General features: G+C 40.8%; 1 protein-coding gene across 1 annotated transcript; it reads right to left on the reverse strand.

Moving 5' to 3' along the window:
- Positions 1-1706: 1706 nt before the first annotated feature.
- Positions 1707-24332, reverse strand: syt9a (synaptotagmin IXa). The gene is made up of 7 exons (XM_061814222.1): positions 23883-24332; positions 15053-15551; positions 14292-14847; positions 9271-9391; positions 8999-9170; positions 8724-8853; positions 1707-4212 (listed from the first exon to the last, which is right to left on the reverse strand). The coding sequence occupies exons 1-7, from the start codon at positions 24028-24030 to the stop codon at positions 4144-4146; spliced, it is 1695 nt and encodes a 564-aa protein (XP_061670206.1). The 5' UTR covers positions 24031-24332; the 3' UTR covers positions 1707-4143.
- Between the last annotated feature and the right edge of the window lie 1238 nt (positions 24333-25570).

Here is a 25570-nt window from a genome sequence, read left to right on the forward strand (position 1 = left end):
GAGTGACCAAAGGGTTGGCAGGTTGTAATCCCAGCTCCCGCTGTCTGCTGTCAAATTGTCCTTGGGCAAGACACTGAACCCCAGATCACTCCCAGTGGGCCTGGAGGTAACTGACATGGCAACTTCTGCACATTAATGTATGAGCGTGTGCGTGAATGAGTGAACATTAACCTCTTTGAAGCATTTTGTGAACTGTGATGGGGTAAACAAAGTGCTATATAAGAGATATTATCAAAACAATATGTTATTGACACGCCTCTGCAGCATTGCAAGGTCATCGGAGAAAGTACCTCTGAAGTGGCAGACCAGGGTGGGGGGAAGGGTTTCCATTTTTAAAAAGTCTTGGCTTCTCTGCTTCAGGTGTTCTTACCAGGACCCAACCACATATAAAAGGAAAATTATCTATCTGCAGCAGGGGTGCCCTTTGACTTTTTTACCTCAAGATCTACTTTTCAAGCAGCCAGCCTCTCGACAGGGGGGCTGATGTCTTTTTTTTTTTTTTTTTTTTAGAACGACTAATAATGAAATAAAATTACCAAGTCACAAAGATCAACCCACTAAAAACATTCAAAACATATTTATTTTAAAGCATATTGAGGATTCTTTATGTGGAAATGTATGTTTGTGTGCCTTGCATAACCGCATGAGCCAATCTTGCACAACACAACATAGTGAACCATAAACATTTTTTTTTAACTATCTGAGTTACTGTTGAGGATCACTAAACACCATACAAATGAAAATGTATACCTGGGCACTGTCACTCACGTCACTGGATTGGTCCAACTGCAGTGACACACTCACAATTTCAGATGTCCTGGCATCACAGTGCCATGTAACTGTACTCCTTTACCAAGCAGAGATTTTGCTGTGCGGCCAATTGGGATTTTAGTTCACTTTTCTCATTCTCAGCTTGCTTTTCGGTGGAATGTCGGTGTCGTATTTTCCATAAACAGTTCGAAAATGCCATTCCACATTTCACTACACTGGCAGATGATGCAAACCTTCTTCGAAAATGACATTGTTTGAAAGTTGTCCGCCTCCCATTCCAGATGAAAGTGAAACATATTTGTCTTCTTTACTGCACTATCCATACTTATTTTTGATAAGATTTATTAAGCGAAGGCTTAATATAGGAGGGAACTCGCCGACTAGCATGTTTTCCTGTACTGTCATTGTTTGCACGGTCAGAAAAAAACGTGTTTTGTTTTTTTTTTCTCATGGCACGCCGTTGCGGTCGACCAAAACTGCTCCCAATCAACGCATTGTGCACCCCTGACCTCCAATCTAATTTTGACTTGCAGAAGAATTTTCTTTGTCCTTAGTGTGATTTTAGAATGTGTGCCTGATTCAGCATACACTAACATGTTCTGAGAATATGAAAAGCTCCATCATCGCATCCTTGCCCTGGTCTCTGTTTTTTGTTATTTTTAGCAGTGGAATGTGAACTCCTTTCACCTTGGACTAAATGTATGGATAAGCATGTCTTTTTCTCATCGCAATCCCTTCTTTGACTTGTTGATATTTTAAATGTAAACCTTTGGATTTACATTAGTGATGCTGTACGTTTTCTATAGATTTTCCTCGTTTTTGACCTGATAAAGCAAATGGATGGCCCCAAAATTATGAACTGTGGGTCAAATTTTGTTGATATGGCATTTTACTGTCCTAAAATAAATCTGTGTATCTCTCCCTTCCCTGTTACTTGCAATCAGAGGAGTACTCTGTAAATAGAAATGCATTCAAGGTGTGATTGCAGTTACAAAGCTTTATTGCAACCGCTCACTGTTAAACAGGGAAAACAGAACAGCACTAGCCTAAAAGTAACATCCACATAGGCACGGTACAGAGACGTGGCAATCCCAAAACATTTTAAGTAAATTAAAGAACATTTGTTAGGCCACATGACTAGAAACTGGGGAAAAAAATGGAATGTTTGATGTCATCCTTGAACTGATTACAATGGAAAAAAATCTGCTATTATTTTCCAGGCCTACAACAGGATCACCTTCAAACATTTCATGATTGCATGCAAAAGAGAATCATAACACAAAGTCCTTCATAAGCTAGTCATTTAAGAGTTTGACAAAATCTTGATGAATTATGACTAACGCATTTGATTGCTTCTGCCAGGGCTGAAATCCATCTGATGCCGCGCAGCAAGGGAATGCTTTATAAGTGTGTATTGTGTGATATGTTTCCAGGTTTTTGTTATTAAATAAATCTTGGAAATTCACTATACAAGCAGCTGTCCAATTGGAGAAAGCTTCTATTATTTCATATCCAGTGAAACCTTAATAGAACAGAGAGCAGATAAAAAGGAGAGTTGGGGGTCGCTCGATACAGCCAATTGTCCATAACATTGAGGCATGCATCCATTTTTTAAGGCCATATCCACCCACATTACTGTACAGTACTTTTTTTTTTCATGGCCTGAAATACCTAATGAGTTATTTAAAATAAATATTTTAAAAGCCTCAAAATGTTTGAAAAGTTCACCTTTATTCCAAATTTACTATGCAGGTGTGCTTGGGCATGGTGAGATTGTGGATGCAGAGAACTCATCGTAGATGAGTCACTTTTATGAACTGCGAAGAATTGGTGTGCTTCCTAGTTCTAAATCTGTTATCAAAGATGAATGGCTTGGCAAAAAAGAAATGTTACCATACCAAAAAATAGACTCCAGAGACTTGTGTTTTGTATTCCTCAGAGTTCACATTCCTGCCAAGCCACTCTCTCGCTCTCTTCTTTTGGAAATGGAACTTTATTTTTTTTTCATTTTTATTTTTTATTGTAAAGATGTGACCCAGAAATACATCAGTCCCATTTTTTTTGTCATCTGTCAATTGCAATTTAAATGCCAAACAGAAAATATTTTTTGGACATATTGTTCAGTCCCGACAGTCCGTTTTATCCGATATGCGTGATGTCGGGGTCCCTTTTATCAAGGTTTCACTGTACACACATGGATTCTAAACAGTCGTATGTGCTGCTACTGAAAATGGCTATACTTGTGATGGATTGGTTTTCAATGCCTTTTCTAATGGTTAATCTCCATTTTTTTATTCCTACTTTCTGCCATGCCGGTGGGGAATATATATATATAAATTTGTTTTAATTTATATATTTACTTGTTTATTTATTTTCCATTCATTTCATTCCCCAACAAACCTAAAAATAACAGTCTGAAACCAGCAGCAACTGACGCTCACCACAGAGACCCAACACATATCAGTTTCTGTTTCTGTTATGACTAACAGGTTTTTGACAAAACATTCTCCGAAGTCTTAATGAAGATTCGTGTCCATTTTCCAAGTCGCTTATCCTCAAGGGTTGTGGGAGTGCTGGAGCTGGAACTTTTTTCATCATCAAAATAACAACTTTGTCATTTGTTGACATTTTTTTTCTTCCCCCTTTTGTGTCACTGCTTATTTTTCTTTTACCGTGGGTCTAATACTCCTTTGCATTCTTCAAAGATTATCAAAGGGAAGAATAAGTACATTTGGCTCTTAGCTTGTCAACGAATGAAAAGTACAAATGTATTTGTTTTAAAATAGGACAACTCTGCTGGTGAAATCGGCTCAACAATTGCTATTTTTTTCTTTTATTCAACCCTATTTGTTGACATTATTTTTTTGTTTTGTTTTGTTTTTTTCTTCACTGACAAACACTTTCTCGAAAAATCAACTTTCACTGCACTTCAACAATCAGAACAACACATCAATAGACCCCAAAGTAGAGGGAAACAAATAAAGGCGAGATATCACAACGAGCAAGACCTCATGCACCAATCGCCACCAAATGAAAGTGAAAGGCAGTTTGACTGGTTGTAAAGTACATTGTGCAATTACAGACGCACCTCAGATAAAGACGAGTAACGAGACAATGTAAAAACGGTGAATCACGTGTTAACCCAAGACGACGGACGTCGCGTGTCTGCGCACTCCTCTCGTTTTACTCATGGAAAAGAAAAAGCTCCATCAATGTGATCATTCGACATGCAACTGATCCAGTTGTTTCTCTCCATCCTGAAATATCTTGGATGGCTGCGCTATTCACTTCATTGTGCGTGCGCAGTAATCCGCAGCAGCGCAAGGCTGAGCCAAGGGCCTGTCGAGATGTTATATAAAATGTTATTCTGGGTTATGGAGAGGGAGGTGCCTTCAGAGAGTTACACGATCCTCCCTGGCTACTACCTGTGGTCCCCTGGTACTGCAAAGAAGCACAGGATGAAAACGTCAATAAAATAAGAGTTGCGGTATTCACAGACACGCATATTGACTTGCCCAAGATAATACTGTACATGACTTTGAATAAAACAAATCTCCAAGCAAAAATCCCAACCAGCGGGGTACAATATAGAGTTCTCGATTCACCCGAGAGATGTTTTTTAAGAGCAGAGAACATATCTTTATTTTATTTAGATCATGTTCAACTACTGTGTTTGTAACAGTACTTGAGATTTTAACGTGACCCAAAAATGGTCTTTCATTCTTTAATAATCTTGAAGTCTCGCCCCCCCCACCTTAGATTCATTTTCGGTCAAAGGACACCTAACACTTTCATATGTCCTGACTTCATTTCTGGAGAGCAACAGGTGCAATATGTCACATTTACATCTACAAATCATAAACATTTGGACAGTAGGTTACATGCATCGACAATTTAAGACATTACAGTGTTTTAATGAAATTTTGTGGCCAAAATTAAGTGCAAGTATACATGTAAATGAATGAAATAATTAATAGTGGTATCTTATCCTAACATTTTCCAAGCCGCTTATCCTCACAAGGGTCACATTTTCTCTCTCTCTCTCTCTCTCTCTCTCTCTCTATATATATATATATATATATATATATATATATATACACTTGTATAGATAACTGTGTTGCTGTGGAGCTTGTTTAAATCTGTGTCATACAGCTATTTAGTTATTTGACATCATCATTACATCATGTCAGAGGTACTGTTCTCTAGAGATTTTTTTTTACTTACATTTATTAGCATCTGTCATTAGGAAAAGGGCTAACCCGCAAAGGTAAGCCTCAAACAACATGGTGACGTGGGGTTCTTCATAAATTTATCGTGAGGAAAAATTGGATTAGAAAATTTCCGCTACAATTTATTTTAACGTAGGATAGGATGACAGAAGCGCTTGAATGTTTTGTTGTCCCACCCGTAGGTCGCCCCCTGGCTTCAGTGTATACTTTACATGTTTACTACTGTGATAGGTTACATGCAGTTACGTTCTGGTAATATTCATGTAAAAATGTGAATTTGATTAAGATTATGATTCATATGTTATTTTTTTTTTGCTATTTTGATTACAGCTGACCCGGGGTTACTGCAGGTCTTTTCATGACATCATTATTGAACATCACAGAAGGCAGCCATTAGCTGGGCCACAGTTGAGGTCAACGTAATTGAAGTCAAAAGATCATTACTGCTGCCTGGTGGTTGTTTGCCATATTACTTCAAAACCTTGCGCTCCTTCCATTTGGGTGGGGGCGAAGCCTTTTGAAATTAAGGTTTTATTTTTTCATCCATCCATCCATCCTCTGTACTGCTCACCCCCACTAAATCCAAGCAAACATGGTGTGACTCTGTTGGCAATTGCACGTCATCATCTTTCTTTTCTATGAACAGCCACATGACCCCACCAGTAGAAAGTTGATTTGTTTTTCCCGTGGAAGAAAATCCATCTCGTCTTCGCCTTCGGCCAAATCATGACAAGGCTTTGTCTTCTCCTTTCCCTCTCGTTAGTATCCCACCGCGCTGTTTAAATAGGAACACTGATAACAATTTAAGATGACGTAACTGGCACAAGCCGAGAAAACAGGGAGCGCTTTGATCGGGACACGACATGAGAAGATTTTAACGATGTTGAGTGCTCGGTTCCAAGTAGTTTCTCTTTGCTCTTTGCATCAGCAAAACTGTCTTTTTACTCATCTCTTTCCCTGTTGGCTTCTTTTGCCCGACCATGTTTACAGGTGCATCTCACTAAAATAAAATACATACTGTAAGAGAGGTCTTTGTATTCATCATCGCTGTTCCAAAAGTGGAACTCAGAAATTATACAAATTCTTCCAACACAAGAAAATACTTTTCAGAATTTCAATTCCAACCTCATTGTTTCTTATGTAACATTCTAATTTCTTGGCGATGATAAAATGTGTTTGTTAGCGATAAAATAAAATCATCACAATAACTACAGATAAATAAAATAGTTTACACTTTGTAAGGATACTCATTTGGTTTCTTTTATTTAACTATAGAAATACACCAAATTTTCCAATTAAAATTTATGCACCTTTATTTTTTTTCTTGTTGGTTTATACTTTGTTTCGAGTCCTCACTCCATTTTTTTTTTATCTGAATGAATGCTACTATACTAGCATTCAATTGAATGCTGCTATGTATTAGTCAGTCTTCATATAATGAAACATATTTTTGCTTCTGATTTTACTGCTCTTTTTTAATTATCTGGTTTAAAAAAGAAGAGGATCCCAGTGTCACCTCTCAAGGACTCAAGCTCAATCAAATGTGTCTCTTTGAGATGGGTGAAGCATTACTTTTCTCAACCTTGACACTTACTGTTTCTGGAGGATATATCTATTGATCCAAATAATGTAATAATGTGGCAATGATATCATGCCATCGCCTCGTATTACTCATGCCACGTTCAAGACTGCTGGGGAGTCAGAAATACAATAGAACCTCAGAAGCTGAATGCCCCCGAAGTTATCCGATTTCAAATTTGAACACGATATACAGGGGAAAAAAATGCCTCTAAAAGTCAAGGAGTCGTCCCGCTTTGTACTATACGATAAGACCCCCATTATTTACGATTAGAAATATTCACTCAGAATCTAAACAAGTCAGCCGATTTCCGGGAAGTAAGTGTATTCAACCTTAGGATATCCCTCGTATATGAACTGTCCATTCAAATCGCTATCTTATGATGTGGCATAACAATCATAATTGTCGTAACTGTTTTGTGTGTTGGGCATTTTCAGCTAAGTCAAAGTATCAGGAGTTGAAATTTCTAGTAAAGAAATGAAGTACATGCCTGTTTTTTTTTTTTGGGGGTCCACTTGCCACCATTCACGGTGAAAATAGAATCTGACCAGCAGTGGGCCCTTTCTCATTAAGAAAGTTAATGAGGTGATGAATTCTCTTAATGCCCTCTTTCCCTTCTGACAAAAGACTTCCTAGATTTTGCAGATAATTAATTCAAAGGCATGGTCTGTGGAATTAAAGCCAAGCCTGGCAGAGACCTTTTTTCTCTCGGTCTACTTGAAGCTGTCTCCCCAGAGCCAAAAACACTTGAACCTGCTTTCCCCGAGGTTAGACTCCAAAAGACGACCACCGAGGCCGAGCTCCAATTTATTTTACTTGGACCTTTTCGGCGCATTGCCAATATAGACTCAATGGCTGCTACATTAGGTGCGCCACTCCAGTGGAATAAGATACCAAAATTGAACTTTACAAAGACGGAAAGACCCCACGTCCTGTATTCAGCATCTGGTCTGCAATCCTCTATCCACATACATCTAGTTTATTATTAAGCCCAGACTTTAATACAGTATTAAGATAACTGACTGACATTATATTTGAATCCATAATTACAAGTAAAAATAACAATTAAGATTTTTATCAATGGATATGGCGTTGTCATTAATGACCGAATGACAAACATAGACAACCATATGGAATACAGCACATGTTGACTATCATAACTATGCAGATGACGATAAGACAATAATGTTATTGTGTCACTGTCTAAAACATAAATAGCTAGATGAGGAAAAAAAAATGTCTTCAAATAAACCGCAACAAAACAAACAGGGTTGCTATTAGTAAATACCTGGAATCACTGTCTTTCAAAATCAAAGACCAAGTCAGAAACCTAGTTGTACTGATAGATTCTGACCTGACTTTCAATAGTCATATTAAATAACTTGCCCAAACACCCTTGTACCATCAGAAGAGCATATCCAGAGTGAAGGTTAGCATGTGTCAAGCACACCAGGAGAAGCTCATCCATGCTTTTATCTCAAGTAGACTTGACTATTGTAATGGTCTTCTTACTGGGCTCTCCTAAAAGGGCATTAAACAGCTGCAGCTCATTCAGAATATTGCAGCTCAGGTTCTGAGCGGAACAAAGGTCAGAATATATTTCACCAATGCTCAAGTCTGTTTACTTGTCTCTACACTCAGATCTACAGTCTCGGGTCAAATCGTGGCGCACCAAAGTCCAAAGGACGCATTGTGAAGCAGAGTTTAGCCGTTTTGCTGTACACAAATGGGATAAGTTGCCAAACTGACCTAAGCCCCAAGTATGAATGTTTTTAATTCCAGGTTTTAAATATTTTATGTAATGCACGTTGAGTTACCTTGTGTATGAAATGTGCTGTATGCGTGCATTTGCTTTGTTTGCTTTGCTTTAGCTGGAGTGTTTTGAGTCATTGTCCTACTTGATGAATGGATTGCAACTCTAAGCACTTGCATATCCTTCCTTAACAGTCTAAGCCCTTTCAAGAGGTACATTTGTGAATTATATCCTTTGATTACTGCAAGTATTTTGTTCAGGTTGTACAACCTGTAGGCCATTTGCATTTTGAGGTTTCATTGTAGCATTTTGAAGTATTCGACAAACAATAGGTTAAAAACGTTGGTCCTAATAGTTGCAGAGTACAAACACATCTTTTAAAAGTAATCACCTCCACAAGAGGATGCCAGTGCGCGACAGGTTTTCGGGGGTACGTGAGCATTTCACTCCAGTGGTCCCGACCGAGGTTGTCTGCATCATTGCCAACCCGGCACACTCCAATGACTTCATTATGACCGACTCTGCACACAGGGGGAAAGAGAAGACATATGGTCACCAAGTACTCTGCCAATGTTGAGAGGGATTTCCAAAAAAAGGTCAACATGTTGCATGAATGCCAAAATTTGTTTGAAACTGGAACAAGAATTATTGAGGAAGGCTTCTAACCGGTCATAATCCATCACTGCAATCAAAAGGCTGATTTGCTCTATGTTTTCAGGGGGGACATCGAAAACAATGGCCTCGTTGTAGACGGGATTCAAAGTGTTCCTCTTTGTGGAGGTCTTTCGCTTCTTCAGTCTGCGACCGTCACACATGAGCGAAACCTTTACATATGGGTCTGGAGGGATGGAGGGGGAAAAAAAACAAGCAATAATGAAACAGATTCAAGACAGAGATAAAGCTTCATAACTCCTAAAGAAAATTGGACTTTGAATTACCTGATGCACCTGTGATGTCCATGGCCTTCAGATTTCGAGCCTTTATCATTGTTATGGTCAGTCTCCCGGCAGTTGGTAAGTAACACAGAGAAAACATGAGATCACCCAGGTCCACGTTATCCTAAAAGATGATAAATCACATTTAATCACTCGTAGCGTTCGTATGAAATACGGGCAAATGGACATTCCTTTTTCAGCGCTGATTATATGGCATGGGTTAAATGTGTAAGGCGATGGCTAAAAATGTGCTTTAATTAAGGCGTGCTCTTGTTTCCCCACAGATGGAGACTTACAGTATGTTCGAATGGAGAAAGGCAGAAGCACACTTATCACTTGCTCTTAAAATAGCTCTATAGAAAAAGTGAGAAGCAGCACACACATACAGTACGTCTGGCGAAGAACTCTTGTCTGATTTGCTTTGAGCTGCTTTGCGTAATCGTTGCTGTTAGATGTGACCAGACAGAACATTTAGAAAGCGGAATTTCAGGGCGAGTTATTTCTAAGAATCGTCTCTTTGCCTGCTGTGCGAGTGGCCATTTCAAGGGGGCTGTACGGAAACACAGACTTGGCAAATGAGGATGCCAGCTGAGCGAAGCGTGGTCAGCTGTTTGAGGCTGTGCCAAAGAATAACTCTGGTTACTCATCTGGCCACTCGACCTGCCTAAAACAGAGGAGGCAAGAAAATGAAGGACATCCTCTTCGTAAAGATGGAAATAGGAGAAGCACGACAAGAATACCGATGACTGCTGCAGGAATTTTCCGGATTTAATAACCCTTCATTATTTATAAACCTTTGTTAAATAAAACCACAAAATTATTGCGGTACTTACCTTTTTTTTCCCCAAGTTCAATCACTGTATTGTGTAAAACTAATCTATATCAGTATAACATCTTTCATTGTATTTGGTTATCTCCCTTTCATTAATATTTTAAGATTTCTCAACTGATTGTGAGCCTTGCTTTTCGGTCTACATTTTGCAGCCAGCTGCCTAGATTCTGGAATGACTGAAAATAGCTCAGCTGAGTCAAAAACGATACATAACCTGGCCAGATTTTGAATTAAAACGGGTGCTTTTATTTGTCGAATAGATTCCTGAAAATAGCCATCACCAGCAAAGTAGCAAAAAGCTTTAAAAACGTATCTTGAAACTCTTTCATGTCATTGTCTCCGGAAAAGAGAACATTTTATTTTCTGAATAACTTGACTCTATGTAGTCTCCATTCATGCTGCAATAGCAGAACGTAAAACCTGGCAAAGAAACAACAATATGGCAAGCCTCACAGCAAATACTGATGCAATTATCGTCTAATTTCTCTCCTTCCAAAAAAATTGGCCAAAACTAGCGACGGCTGCAGCATATTCCAAATCGTTCAGATGGACTGTATTTACAGAGACTGTTGGCTTTTAGGGACCAAGCAAACTGTGCACTGTATGCAACAGTATGCGCGCTCTGCTTGTGTTTGTGTGTGGTGCGGCTCAGCTCACAGGACGGGAAAAGAAAACAGATCAACATATGATTGGAGCGCACCAGATTGCTAGTAATATTCGTTCTGCTACAATCGATACGGGGAAACGACAACACGCAAAAAAAAAACCATCAATAGGGACTTACAAATACAAATCAATATTGACAAAATCAATACCCCCTAACGTCTCTTTGAGATGCGCTGTCAAAACAACATCTCATCTCGCTACTTTATCCCCCCCCCAATCGGGAGGATCTATTATTAATCTTCCAACAAACAATAGGCAATAGGTTAATGCAAATCAAATATGAGATATGAGGTCCCACTTGTGATGAAAGTCAACACAGGCACTACAAAGTACAATTCAAGGCTCGACGATGATCCATCTGTGCTTGCGCTATTATTTCATCTTACTCATGCTGCCTCTCCGTATTGTTGCATTGTTATTTCATGTTTGGTCTAAATTAAAGCACACTCAAACAATTGACAGACGGTGTGCAGGTTAGGTGCGGAGACACTAATAAAGAGAGTATTTTTAGAAGTTAGCTGTGCTGGTGTGGCTTATGGTGTTTGGATGTATGTGGAATGAAATCAACTGCTTTTACTCACAAAACTTGATATTAGCATCAACAGCCTAAATTGTTAGAAAATGCTTGCATAAAATTGCAGTGAGCGCATGCTCAGTTTTGGACTGTTCGCCATTATGTTGCAAATGATCCTAAGGAAAAAAAAAATAAAGGCCAATGTTTCTGTGTGCACTACGAGTTCACGGTGTACCCTGCCATCTGCCCAAAGATAGATGGGATAGGCTCCAGTACACTCGTGACCCTTGTGAGGATAAGCAGCTCAGTGGACAAATGTATCACAATGATTGCATGCCATCATCACAGGATTACGCTTGTAACTGTAGAAAGCAATGGGTTGGGGGGGGGGGGGGGGGGATTACTTGGATCTTGCACCAGTTGTGCTTACTAATATTGGTCTGGCCCAATTAAGTAGGAAATATTATTTGGTTGGCGCATCCGAACAAGGAGCAGTTCCCTGTGTGAATACAAAATGTATTCAATATCTTGTTGAGACATTAAATTCAACGCCACAGTGTAGTCTGATTGCCATTGCTAAAGGTTATAATTTCAATTAATGAGATTTTGTGCAATTACACGGGGCGGCTTTTGTTCCTTTTGCTTCCAGTGAGAAAAAGGGAGAAGGCGTGTTTAAGTGGCTCCTTATTGTTTAAAGAATCCAATTTCTATGGTGGTGGAGGTTCCATTTGTATTAAAAAAAAAATCTTAATGCATAAATATTAAATTGATTTGTCAGTGTTTCTAATGCTTTGTGGTGATAAGAGCATGCCCCAGTGGCGTTGCTCGGGCTAATTTGGAACGGGCTGAAGACCCCCTTTTCTTACCTCCCTAAAATAAATTGAGGTTACCACAAAATGCCCCAAGGTCGACGAAAAGTAGCATTCACTACATTTGAGATAATCCATCCATCCATCCATCCATTTTCTTTGCTGCTTATCCTCACAAGGGTTGCGGGGAGTGCTGGAGCCTATCCCAGATATCAACAGCCAGGAGGCAGGGCACACCCTGAACAGGTCGCCAGCCAATCACAGGGCACATAGAGACAAACAGCCGCACTCACAATCACACCTAGGGGCAATTTAGAGTGTCCACTTAATGTTGCATGTTTTTGGGATGTGGGAGGAAACTGAAGTGCCTGGAGAAAACCCACACAGGCACGGGGAGAACATGCAAACTCCATACAAGGCAGGTCAAGGTTTGAACCCGGGACCTCAGAACTGTGAGGCCAACGCTTAACCAGCTGCTCCACCGTGCTGCCTATTTAAGTTAATAAACTAGAAATAAAATACCGCTTTTCACATTTGATAATGGTTTTTGGCTTGGAACAAAAAAAAACAAAAAACTTTGATCCTCCCACACCACCTGACCCCCCCCCCCAAAAAAAAATGGAGGGGCCCAAAGGTTAAAACCTAGCGATACCCCTGGTCTGTCTTATCAATTATATAGTTACACATTTCCAACAAATATGAAAAATGCTTTTTAACTCCCTACCACATAAGGTTAACCACATTAACACACTTAAATAACGTAAAATAGCTGTATCTATACAAATTTAATAATGCATGATTTTGATTGATACCAACAGAGTGGTATTAATTTAACAATATTTTATTCTTGTTGCTGTAGCTTGCAGTGGTTTAGAACTGCACAGCATCAGCTATTTTGAGCCACTTGTGCATGTTGTAATTGATCTAGCCAAAACAAATACACAAAGCTTTTTCTACAGTATATTACAGTGCAAACGTGTACTGAAGCAAATAATAAACACAAACAAGATCGACACAAAAGACACAGACATGCTATTCCTCATGATGACACAAAGTTAAAAACCTATCCATCCATCCATTTTCTGTATCACTTATCCTCACTAGGGTTGTGGGCATGCTGGAGCCTGTCCCAGCTACTTTGGGCGAGAGGCAGGGTCCACCCTCAATTCGTCATCAGTCAAGTCCAAGGCATGTATAAACAAACAACCATTTGCACACATATTCGCACCTATGGGCAATTTATAGTGGCCAATTAATCTAGCACACATGTTTTTTGGATATGGGAGGAAACTGAAGTACACCGGAGAAAACCCACGCAGGCATGGGGAGACAATGCAAAGCCCACACAGGTGAGGCCGGGATTTGAACCTCCGTCCTCAAAACTGTGCTGACCAGTTGCCACCCCGGGTTAATTATATGTAATTGCAAATGAAAACAGTCAAAGCTAAAGTGGTATGGCCTCTATCATTAATCACTTCCAGGTTGCTGTCTTTGATTTGCGTGCAGCTAAGGGCTACAAAAGTTGATCCATTTTATTTATTTGTTTATTATTTGGACAACTGTTCCTCATTGATTGTGTACTATAGAGTGCTTATTTGTGGTAATTAACTAAAACTTGTTTTTTTTTTAGGGTACTTTAATAATCGTTCCTTTCAATCCCTTTTACCTGGTGTGTTGAATACTTTATTCTTTACGCTCAGAAAAAAGGAAGTATTGTTGGATTTTATGAAATCACTTCAAACAGAAATGATGTGATATACTGTAGCTTCATAAAAATTTCCATGCAGGACAGTTTGTGATGAAAAAATAATCGTGATATCAAGAACAAGCAATAATTACAAATAAAACCTGTATGGATTGTATTTATCTATAAATTAAGGTTTTACATTCACATTGTGTGACGTCATTGTTGTTTACATCTCATTTGAGTTGCAGTACATAAATTTTCCCATACTTTACAAGTCAGAAATTGAAATTTTAGACACAGAAATATGACAGTTTTGACAAACTGGAAATCCCCCAAAATAATTTCACAGCTGAGATTATTTTTCATAGCTCCATTTACTGAATATTTTCCTGAGAAGTCTCAGGAGCTGGCGCTGTATATAAAAGATGTTTTTTTTTGTGGTCGTATAGATCATGATTCTAATTTTTAGCTCTCAACTAAAGGATTTTCTCAATTTGAAAGGCTTTAATTACTCACCGTGGACACATATTTGATTTCCCGGCAGAGTTTCGTCTCTCGGGGGAAATCTGCCAGATCCAGGAAGTTGTCCACAACCACTTGGCCGATAATGTCATGGCGTGAAAATCGGTCAAAGTCATAGACGCTGAAGTGCAGCTTACGCATGGGAAGCTCTGAGTAGGCCACAGGAAACAGGAAAACCTCATCAAACACAGGGTTTAAGGTTTTGCGGTGCACCTTGGTCTGATGCTTGGTCATCCGATCAGGTAGCAGGTAGATCTTGACGTAAGGGTCAGAGGTTCCAGAGAAATCCTTGGCTGGGAGGTCCTCTGCTCTGTGGATCTTTACAATCAGCTGCTCCAGATCACAGTCAAACTTCAGGATGAAGTGGAGGCACCCACATCCGCCGCCTCTGTAACTTCCATCTTCCCCTTCCAGCGAACGTTGCTTGTAGAGCTCGGGTTTGAGGCGTCCGAGGCCCAGTCCCATTCCAGTGAGCGAATCCTGCCTTTGGAACTGAGCCACGTTAAAGTCGGGATTCGACAGGTTCATATGCCGGCGTATCGAGCTCTGTCTGTGGACAAAGAATAGAAAGAATCTCACCCTCATAAAAACTATACCTAATTGTACGGATGCCTGAGTTTTATTCAAACAAATTCCAGAGGACTTTTAATGTATTCCATTATCTGTATTGTCCAACAGTGAGAACTCGTGACACAAGGGTTGTTATATTTACAGTTGCAGTTATGTTTACAAAGAAAAAAAAAGAAAACGCTCACCCAATTTCTGACATGGAGTGCCCAGAGGGTGAGGGTTCCGTTGTCTGTCTCTGAATCCGAGGGTTTGTATGAACCCCATTTTCCCGACTTTTTTCCTGGGCGTCGAGCGGAATGTCTGGAGACGTGTGACTGATCTTCATGGCTGCCTCCGGTGGCGCCAGGGCGACAGGAGGGGGGGATACAGGAGTTACCGGTGCCTCCACTGATACAACCGAGGCCATAGGAGTTGGCTCCTTGGCTATTGAGCAGTGGGACGACTCACGGCGGGTGTGGGCCGGGGGGTCCACGGCCGTGTAAACTGGCTGCCTCTGGACTGGTTGTGAGGGCAAAGGGCTCATGGCCGGGTTGAGGTGCCCGCCGTGGGGCTCCTTGGTTGTGGGGGAGAGACCGCGCTCCCTCCATGGGATCCAGCAGAGCTTCCATGACACAAAGAGGGAGACCCCAAACAGAGCCAAACCGCAGGCTGTCACGACTAGTGACAGCAGACTCACCGACACATCTGGAGAATGCAAACAAGAGTGACAGGAAATTGAACAACAGTCAGCACTTTCTCTTTTTCTGTTATACAGTAATAACTCTGCGTTAGGGGTAGGAGGCCACTGTCCAACCCGATCCAGTAGGCCCTAGCATGTGTTTCTGACTTCTGTCCAGTCATGTTTGCTGCCACAACAATTTGTTTTCATTCATTTTCTGAGCCGCTTATCCTCACGAGCGTCGCAGGACTGCTGGAACCTATCTCAGCAGGAGGTGGGGTACGCCCTGAACCGGTTGCCAGTAAATCGCAGGGAACATAGAGACAGCCAACAGTCACACGCGCAATCACGCCTTGGGGCAATTTAGAGTCTTCAATTAATGCATGTTTTTGGGATGTGGGAGGAAAGCCGCGCAGGCACGCGGAGAACGTGCAAACTCAGCACAGGCAGGGACAGGATTTGAACGCCGGTCCTCAGAACTGTGATACCGACACAATAAACAGTTGTGCACGGTGCCACCTCCACCTGCTTATCTACAGTCATAACCTTTTATAATTATTCTACAAATGAAATTTCAGTAATTCCTCAATAAGATTAACACAGATTAGCAAGTCATTTAATTATCCTCTGCCGTGTAACATCTCTGTAAATTGAAGTTACTATATCCTGTAATTCATAATGCTTTACCAAACAATAAGGGACGTTTTCACAGCATTGTTTCCTGCAAGTGGTATTTATTTAATATGACGTAGAAAAGCCTTTGCTTTCAAGACCCCTCCTGGATGGAGGAAATGGTTCAGTGGGCTCCTTTTTATGGATTGGTGTTTGATTATTAATCGATTTTTGGTGTTGTCTTGGTGTTCCGTGCCTTTTTGCACCTCCCTTTCTTCACGTGTTTCCTACTTCCTCCATGTGTCATTTGACATTTTTAAACCCAACTTTTTTATCGTACTTGTTCTGTCTTTGAATGTATGCATTATTTCGAAATTTTTTTGAGACATTTTCAGATGAATATCACCCCTCGGATGTATATTTACCATTTTAGAAAAAATGGTGACGCGTTAAAAACTTATTTCAGACGCTGTATATTTTTCTACATAAAAGTGCAATTGCAAATTCAAAATGGCTACCTCCATATGTCGCATCACAAGCGATAAAGCACATTCATGTACATAAAATCACATTGTGTGCATATTTTCATGAAAACCTGGGGTTAGTATGTTTTTATTCACCATAGGATGATGCCTGCTATTTATTTGCATATTTATATTCACTGGTGAGAAAAATGTAGCCAACTGACTTGGAATGCACGCGCAGTGTATATTTTGTAGACAAATAAAAGTCACAATAAAGTCACATACACAGTATAACACCTCCATTACATGTACTGACGTGATGTGGTTTTCCATGGATGCTGATATATATTATTTGAAATCCATCGGGGTGTTGTATAAAGGCAAAATTATAAAATACCTCTGGATCTATGCTACAATGTCAATAATAGGGCAAGCTTTCCACTGTGTCTTCATTTCTTGGTTAATATTCTTTTTTTGTCTGTGCAAAGATAGTCTCTGGGACTTACAAGCACTGTTATTTCATTGTTTTTGTATGAAATAAATAAGGCTTTTCTCATTGTTTTATTGCAATTTTAATCTGCATGTGCGTGACTCCACTGTTGCCCGGCAACGACTGTTGGGAAGCAGGAGGGGGAAACTAGCGTGTACATATGCGAGGATGGCTCCCATTTCTAATGATGAGGAAAAACGATCAGTTGTGAGGAATCTGTAAGTGACCTTTGCGTTTCCCTTGGAGCTGAGCCCATGCTCACACATATGCTCCTGTGCGCTGCTGTAATAAAACCAGTCTGCTGTGTCATTCTGACAGTACCTATTATTGGCTGGTTTCGCCTCGTTCCGTGGGAGGGCAGTGAGGTTGACTTGAACTCGGGTCATGTCTTGACTCTACTGCGTGCTATCGGGTAATAAAGCCCGTACATGTTAGAGACTTATAGTTTTGGAACAGATTTCTATGGGGTCTTCAATGCGCCCAACAGCAACTCAAAAGGACAATTAATCATAACGACTGCAGTAAAATTCATTACCGCGGATAAGATAACAAAGCATTCGTTAACTTTTTCTATATTATTTGGCCCCCTGTGTCAAATTAGCAGCAGCCTTTTGACAAGTCAAGTTGATCTGGATAACCATTATCATGATAATGAGCATCGATGCATCCATATTCTTACCCGGTTATCCTCGCAAGGGCCGCGGGAGTGCTGAAGCCTATCACAGCTGTCAACGGGCAGGAGGCGGGATACACCCTGAACTGGTTGTCAGCCAATCGCAGGGAACATGGAGACACACTACAATCGCACTCGCAATCACACTGAGGAGCAATTTACAGTGTCCAATTAATGTTACAAGTTTTTGGGCTGTCGGGGGAAACCAGAGTGCCCGGAGAAAAGCTACACAGGCATGGGGAGAAGATGCAAACTCCACATAGGCAGGGCCAGGATTGAACCCGGGTCCTCAGAACTGTGAGGTAAACGCTTTCCAGCCGGTCCACCGTGCCACCCATTATGAGCATTATTTCATTTTATTTTTCTGTCATGAATACAAATGTCGGTCAAGAAAAAAACTACAGCGGGCCTATACCAAATTGTCAATATTTGTAGAAATGCATCACCTGTGTTTTCCTGACTTTTGTCCCTCATATTTATGTATTACTCACAAATATATAGGGAGAGTGAGAAAGCTGTACACTCACCTCCAAAAGTTGTTAAACTGCAAAGCCAATGGCTTTATGTTTGCTATTGAAAAAATGTTTGACATCAAGAGATTAATATGAAGCAATGGATCAATGTCATCTAAGGAGATAACAGATTTAGTTTGAGCTCACCCATTTTTCACTTTAGCAAAAGTAATGGAATACTGTATGTGTGTTTTCTTTCCCATTATTGCTATTAATTTATTATATAGATAGATAGATAGATAGATAGATAGATAGATAGATAGATAGATAGATAGATAGATAGATAGATAGATAGATAGATAGATAGATAGATAGATAGATAGATAGATAGATAGATAGATATCGTCCTGAATGTCTGGCTACAGATTGAATTAGTGGTTCTGCCTGTAAAGACTACATTTATACAAAGAGGTGTAAAAATGTGCAAATAGAGAGCTTTCTATGAGTGAAAAACAAAAGTAAATAGACAAGCCAATGAAATCCATTGCACATATATTGGCTATAGACAGTACAGCAACATTTTGGGTGTGCTCCATTTCTAATTGTCACTGATGTAATACATGGAGGGGGGGGGCAAGCACTGTAAAATTTTTGACTGGCCAAGGTTGTCAACCAGTCATCAACCTCAAAATGCATTCATTTTACTGGTTAAAGAAGGGACTGAAGGCACAAACACCTCAGAAAAGATGGAAAACTGAAAGAGGGAGAGGTGAAAGACTGCAAAAGCGTGACCAAAGAAGAAGGTAAATCATTTGGTGACGTCCAGAGGTCACAGGTTCGATAATTATCGTACTGCAAGCGAAGAATTTGCAACTAAATATAAAGTCATATAGTAGCGATACCTCTCTTCACCTAAACATTTGATGTTGTTTCATATCAGGCTGTCTTCTAGGATGCATATCGGATCCCTCGGTAAAAAAAAAAATGGAGATCAAAGCTGAAATGTGGATCTTTTGTCATTTTCATGCTTTTATCTAGTAGTGATTCCCAACCTCTGTGTCGCGCATTAGTGCGCCATCAGAGACCATCAGGTATGGTGTTAGAAATTATTGTGTTTCACGTTAACGCTCCAAAAATCCCGACTTATTTACTGCAAGTATTGTGACGTCTATGCCAATGAAGTACTGTATTGTGACGTTTTTTTTTTCGTCTAAAATATGTGTCTTGGCAAAATAAAGGTTGGGAAAACACGAAAAGATTTGATCAAGTTTACTGCAAAAATAAGGGAATGGACCTCACCTTTGGAGGTGGGTGTATATGATCTGTGCTAAAGTCAGCTGGGATGGACTGCACCCCACCTGTAACCTTGAACTGCATAGGCAGCAAAAAAAAGGATGGTTGGAGGAGGCATTTTACAGGGAAAAAAATCATTTTTATATACCACTTATCCTTTTTAGGATCACATTGAGGCTAGTCTATCAAAATTGACTATGGGCAAAAAAAAAATTTACATTTAAATGAAAGCTGTTATTTTATCTGAGTATGCACATAAATATCCATTGTTCTCCCTTGAGACAAGACATATCTAAGGATATCCACTTTTCTCTACCTTTATGCGACTCTTCCAATCTCTCTGTGATCTGTTCCAACCAGCTTGTGACACTCTGTAACATTCAAAGCTCGGTGGTCTCTGCCCACTGAGAAGCCTTACAAAGGAGAGCTACTGTTAATACATTTTTAGGTGTCATCTTCTTAAGTTGAAAAAATTTGAAAGGCATGATGAGGTGGATTCTTTGAATGCCAGTTCTAAATTGAACTGGAAACGCATCCATCCACTATCTGAGACGTTCATCCTCACAAGGGTCGCGGGAGGGCTGGAGCCTCTCCCAGTTATCATTGGGCTGGAGGGGGGTACACCCTGAACTGGTTGCCAGCCAATCGCAGGACACATGGACACAAACAACTTTTCGCACTGGCGGGCAATTTAGTGTCTTCAATTAACCTACGATCATCTTTTGGGGATGTGGGAGGAAACCAGAGTGCCTCGGGAAAACCCACACAGGGTTGGGGAAACTCCATTTTGGACATTTTGTTGTTTTATTGAAAATTAAAGTGGTGCTAAGTTTGGATGAACTCCCATGATATATGTATATATGTATGTATATATATATATATATATATGGCGGCACGGTGGTGCAACTGGTCAGAGCAATGACCTCACAGTTCTGAGGATCAGGATTCAAATCGCGGCCCCGTCTATGTGGAATTTGCAAGTTCTCACCGTCCCTGCGTGAGTTTTCTCCGGGCACTCCGGTTTGCTCCAACATCTCAAAAACATGCATTCATTGGAGACTCTAAGTTGTCCTCAGGTGTGATAGTGAGTGCAGCTGTTGTGAATGCAGTTGTTTTCTGTCTGTATGCCCTGTGATTGGGTGGCAACCAGCTCGATGTGTAACCCCCCACCCAATGATAAGTGGGATAGGCTACAGCACTCCCACAACTGCTCGTGAGGATAAGTGGCTCAGAAAATGAATATGTATATTGTGAGAGAGAGAGAGAGATGAGAGGAAAAATCATATATAGATAGATTAGATGGATAGCGATTATTATTGCCCAGGGACTCTGAACTATGTATGTTTCAAAAGCTTTTTTTCTTTCTTTCTGTCAAATGGCTGTCTATTGTCGTCGTAGAGTGTATCCAACTACCGGAGACAAATTCACTGTGTGTTTTTGACAAACTTGGCAAGTAAGGAGGATTTTTATGCTTTTGGGAACTCGATACCTTCAGATAAAATTTTCCCAGGCTGCCTCTCTCCATCGTGTGTAGCTCTCCTTTTCTCATCATGTTTTCTACCGCAGGCATTTTGTATGTTTTTATTTCAGTTTGACAGTTACATCCCTTTTTTTTTTACTATATGTAGTGTTACATTAATTTGTTTATTGATGGAAAAATACATAAAGGTCCTTTCCTAACTTATTCCCAATAGATTAAAAAAGTGCAGCATCCAGTATTAAGATAAATCATTGGCATGTACAGGTTATTGAATAGAAATAAAATTATTTGCGTCGTCATGATAAAGTATAAGGTCGGTGGATCCATCTAAATCATAGCAAATATGGAACAAGACTACGTGTGTGTGTGTAGGCACCGTCAGAATGCTTCGCACACACTGATTGTAAAAGAGTCCACTCTGCTCTCAGAGATCCTGTGAATACTAAACAGAGTGTGTGAGATTTGGGAGCGGAAAGTAGACAAATGGAGGGACCTGCCACATGAAGAAGTCATTTAAGCAGGCTGCCAGAGGGCAGCATGAGAAAAATCTATCGGCATCTGGAAGGATTCAGAAGACCCTATGACAACAAAGAGAGTGAAGCATTTTTTCGATTATTGGGCCTTTAAAGATGCAGCAGTGTAGGAGGGAACCAAGAGCTGAAAAGGCAATCTATGAACAAACGCCTCCCTCTTGAGGTCTTCTTATTTGGCTGATGATTCCTTCTGTGGGATTTCTGTCCATGTTTCCCACGATAAAAACTCAACAAAACTGGACGTGAGTGCTGGCTCGTGTCATGCAGTGATCTGTTTTCTGGATGAATCGAGCAGCATCCAAACTGTTTGCTTTTGTAAGTATCAAGACTGAACCTTGTGAGGCTGCTCGGTGGACGAGAACACAGGGTTCTAATTTCCAAAATTCATTTTAACAAGCTTCCAATGTACTGTACATCTAAATGTTGGTTCAGTTGGATAGAGGTGAAACCCAAAAATGTGTTTTTCACTATTTGACTATTTGATATCCATGGGAGCTCCAACCCATTGGTTTATCTTATACTAACTAGGACGTACTCTGCTAAGATAACTAACAGATGGTCAAACAAACACAAGTAAGCCACATCATCATTTTTGGGGCCTTGTGGGAGCTGTTGCCATCAACTCTGAACCTGGCGGAAGGTGTCTGGTGTTCTATGTGACAGAAGAGTCTCCGCCAGGATGAAGGGCAAAATTTATAAAACAGTGGTAATGTACGGATTAGAGACAGTGGCACTGAAGAAACAACAGGAAGCAGAACTGAAGGTAGCAGAAATGAAGATGGTGAGGTTCTCGCTTGGTGTGAACAGGTTGGATAGGATTGGAAATGAGCTCATTAGAGGGACAGGCAAAGTTGAATGTTTTGGAGACAAGGTTAGAGATTTTCATGGTTTGGACATGTTCACGGGCGAGAAAGTGAGTATATTCGTAAAAGGGTGCTGAGGATGGAGCTGCCAGGCAAAAGAGCGAGACCAAAGAAAAGGTTGATGGATGTTGTGAGGGAAGACATGAGGACAGCGGGTGTTAGAAAAGAAGATGCATGAGATAGGCTTAGATGGAAAAAGATGACACGCTGTGGCGACCCCTAACAGGACAAACCGAAAGAAGAAGAAGACGATTTTTGTTTACTAAAGACTTATTTTTCATCCACAGCTGATCCAAGACACAGATAGACAAGATAAAATCTAACAGTCATTGAATGAAATACTGAAACAATTAATAGGGTTAGGGCACATATATCTTCCCAGCCTGTATTAAGCCAAATATCTATTATTACCAATTTTCTCATAATCGTCGATCCAACCATACCATCATTACCGCTTACGAGGGTTCTCGGGTTACTGGCTCAGCTGACTTCGGGCGAGAGGCAGGGTACGCCCTGAACTGGCCGCCGGCAAATCGCAGGCCTACTCATAATCGATTAATCAATTATCATCATTAGTACCAGAGAAGTAATATTGCCCTAGTTGAAAACCATTTCACCCCTAGATGATTGAATGGTATACTTTTTCTTCAGCGTATCTGCAAATATGGCACCATTCCTCTTAGCTGTAATTGCTTCCTGATCCTTTGAATCTGTCATCCTTGTGGCGCTTTCTCGTTTTACCTCACAGGCTTTAAAGTGTGAGAAAGTGGAGGATGTCCAAAGAAAGATTTCAAATACGTATAAATGAGCTCATATAGTGAATGATGAAAAACAAACATTTTTCAGAATTCAAAGCCAACAATGATGATTAAATAGAGTTTTTAAAAATGTCCACTTACACTGCTATTTACATAAAATATCTCTATAAGTCTCCATTGATTCTAAACATACTAGCTTGGGTGCTGCTCGGGGTTGCGGGGTGGAGGGGGGGGTTCAATTTTCCACATGACTGAATGTGTAAGTCAATTTGGAGAAAATGCACACCACCTTTTTCCCCATTTGACCGAGTTCATTAAGGTCGAGTAATAAACTGATTTTAATCAACACACAAAAAAAACAAAAAATAAAAATCTATATGCAACTTCCATAGCCTATCATTAGAGTGGCTTTATTGCACTCGCAGCATCATGCAAGCAGGATAATGCACAGTAACATTGAAATCTGAGTCTCGCTTACGTGTCCAGTTGTAAGTCACACCTTGTACTAAAAAGATTATAAATAGCTCATTACAGCGCAATGAAAATCCAAACCAATAGTTAGAAAACACGTATGTGTAGTCTGCAACAGAATCATCAATTCTTTCAGCTCACGTGTGGAAAGAGAGTGGAGTGAAATGACAAAATCGGGGTGAAAATGTGCACATTGTAATCAGTGGGGTTTTACTTCCAATTCATTTGGTGTTTTTTTTTTTTTTTTTTAACGGAGCTCGGTCCTCACCTGAGTCCGTGTAGCGTGGCCTGGCCAGATCGCGGAAATAGTATATGAAATCCAGGCAGTTCTCGCTCTGCACTTCCCCTTTGGAACAAAGATCGGAGAGGAGTTCAAGTGCCTTTTGACAAATCTCGTCATCTCTGTCTCCAGGCATTTCCCCACAGCATCCTTAAAATCACGGAGGCTCTCTCGCAGGCACCGGCAGCGCCACCACAGCGGTCCGCTCGCCTCACGCTCCGCTCGGTCGAGCGCTCATCCGGCGGCACGCCTACCCACGCGATGGAGGATCGCAAAAGCCTAGAACAAAAAAGTGAGCCGAAAAGCGACTGGCGTGTCCCACGTGGGCAATAAATGCATGTCGCGCCCCTCCACGCCGCGCACCGGGAAGCCACCGGTTGAACCCGCGCATTTGCCACTGCGGCGTGTGGAGCGCTCGCTGTCCACCGTGCTGGAACGTGCGCGCGCCTCCGCGGGATACGGTGCAGCACCAAAGCGCGTGGTGCGTTCACGTGTTCGGGAAAGTAGAGCAGTGGGTCGATATGCTCCCACGAGGACCGCGTCGTGTGACATAACATTCATGACTTCGGATCTATACATCTTTTTGTGTGTGTGTGTGTGTGTGTGTGTGTGTGTGTGTTCCACACACTTAGTGGACCTGAGCACCTCTGAGAACTGCAGTGTCAAAATCATTTAAAAAATAATGATGCTGAGTTTTGATTGAAATTACTCGACAATATGTATCATGTGTCGTGTTATTGCAATATTCTTTTTTTCTCCCTTCTTGTTGTTTGTCGTTTGCAATGCCATTAAATTGCAGGGCATCGCTCTGAGAACTTTTTCAACTAAACAGCCAAAAATCCATCCGGTTATTTTCTTTTGCCGCTTATCCTCACAAGGGTTGTGGGAGTGCTGAAGCCTATCTCAGCTGTCAACGGGCAGGAGGCGAGGGACACCCTGAACTGGTTCACAGCCAATCGCAGGGCACATAGATACAAACAGCCACACTCACAATCACACCTAGGGGCAATTTAGAGTGTCCAATTAATGTTGCATGTTTTTGGGATGTGGGAGTGCCCAGAGGAAACCCACAGAGGCACGGGGAGAACATGTAAACTCCTCACAGATGGGGCCGGGATCGAACCCGGGTCCTCAGAACTGTGAGGCCAACGCTTTAGCAGCTGAGCAGATATTAACACCATCACTGAGCGGGAATCGATCCCACGCTGCCTGCACTAAAGTCAGGCGTGTGTACCACTAGACCATCAGTGACCTACAGCCAAAAATATGAACCGTAATATTGGAAAAAATGATCTCCAAGTGTTTGTATTGCAAACTAAAACAGCCTTTATTTCATATACACATTTATCACATATTTTGCCCTCCTATTTTTTTCCAGCTTTGCAAGGAGTCGAGGCAAATCTCAGCGGACTTTGTGTGAAAGGCGGACTCCACACTCAAGTGCTCGCCAATGAATCACAGAGCACATATGAAGATTGACAACATTTCAAACCATCACCAAGTCAGAACTGAACCACTGCACTATCATATCATACAGAAAAGGTAGGAATACTATATGATATCTGATGGCATGCAATTGCATCTAATGTTATTAACAAAAGCATTAAATAGATGGCAACTTGATTAACAACAAGCAAATAATGTTTGCACTTGATATTGAATAATTTGGTTATTCA

Source organism: Syngnathoides biaculeatus, chromosome 3, assembly GCF_019802595.1.
Source record: "Syngnathoides biaculeatus isolate LvHL_M chromosome 3, ASM1980259v1, whole genome shotgun sequence".
NCBI lineage: Eukaryota > Metazoa > Chordata > Actinopteri > Syngnathiformes > Syngnathidae > Syngnathoides > Syngnathoides biaculeatus.

Coding starts and splice junctions, on each gene's coding strand:
- syt9a (XM_061814222.1), bottom strand. CDS start 24,030: ATGCCTGGAGACAGAGATGACGAGATTTGTCAAAAGGCACTTGAACTC. Junction 14,848..15,052: donor CACTCCATGTCAGAAATTGG/GTGAGCGTTTTC, acceptor CTTTGTCCACAG/ACAGAGCTCGATACGCCGGC. Junction 9,171..9,270: donor GGACATCACAGGTGCATCAG/GTAATTCAAAGT, acceptor CCATCCCTCCAG/ACCCATATGTAAAGGTTTCG.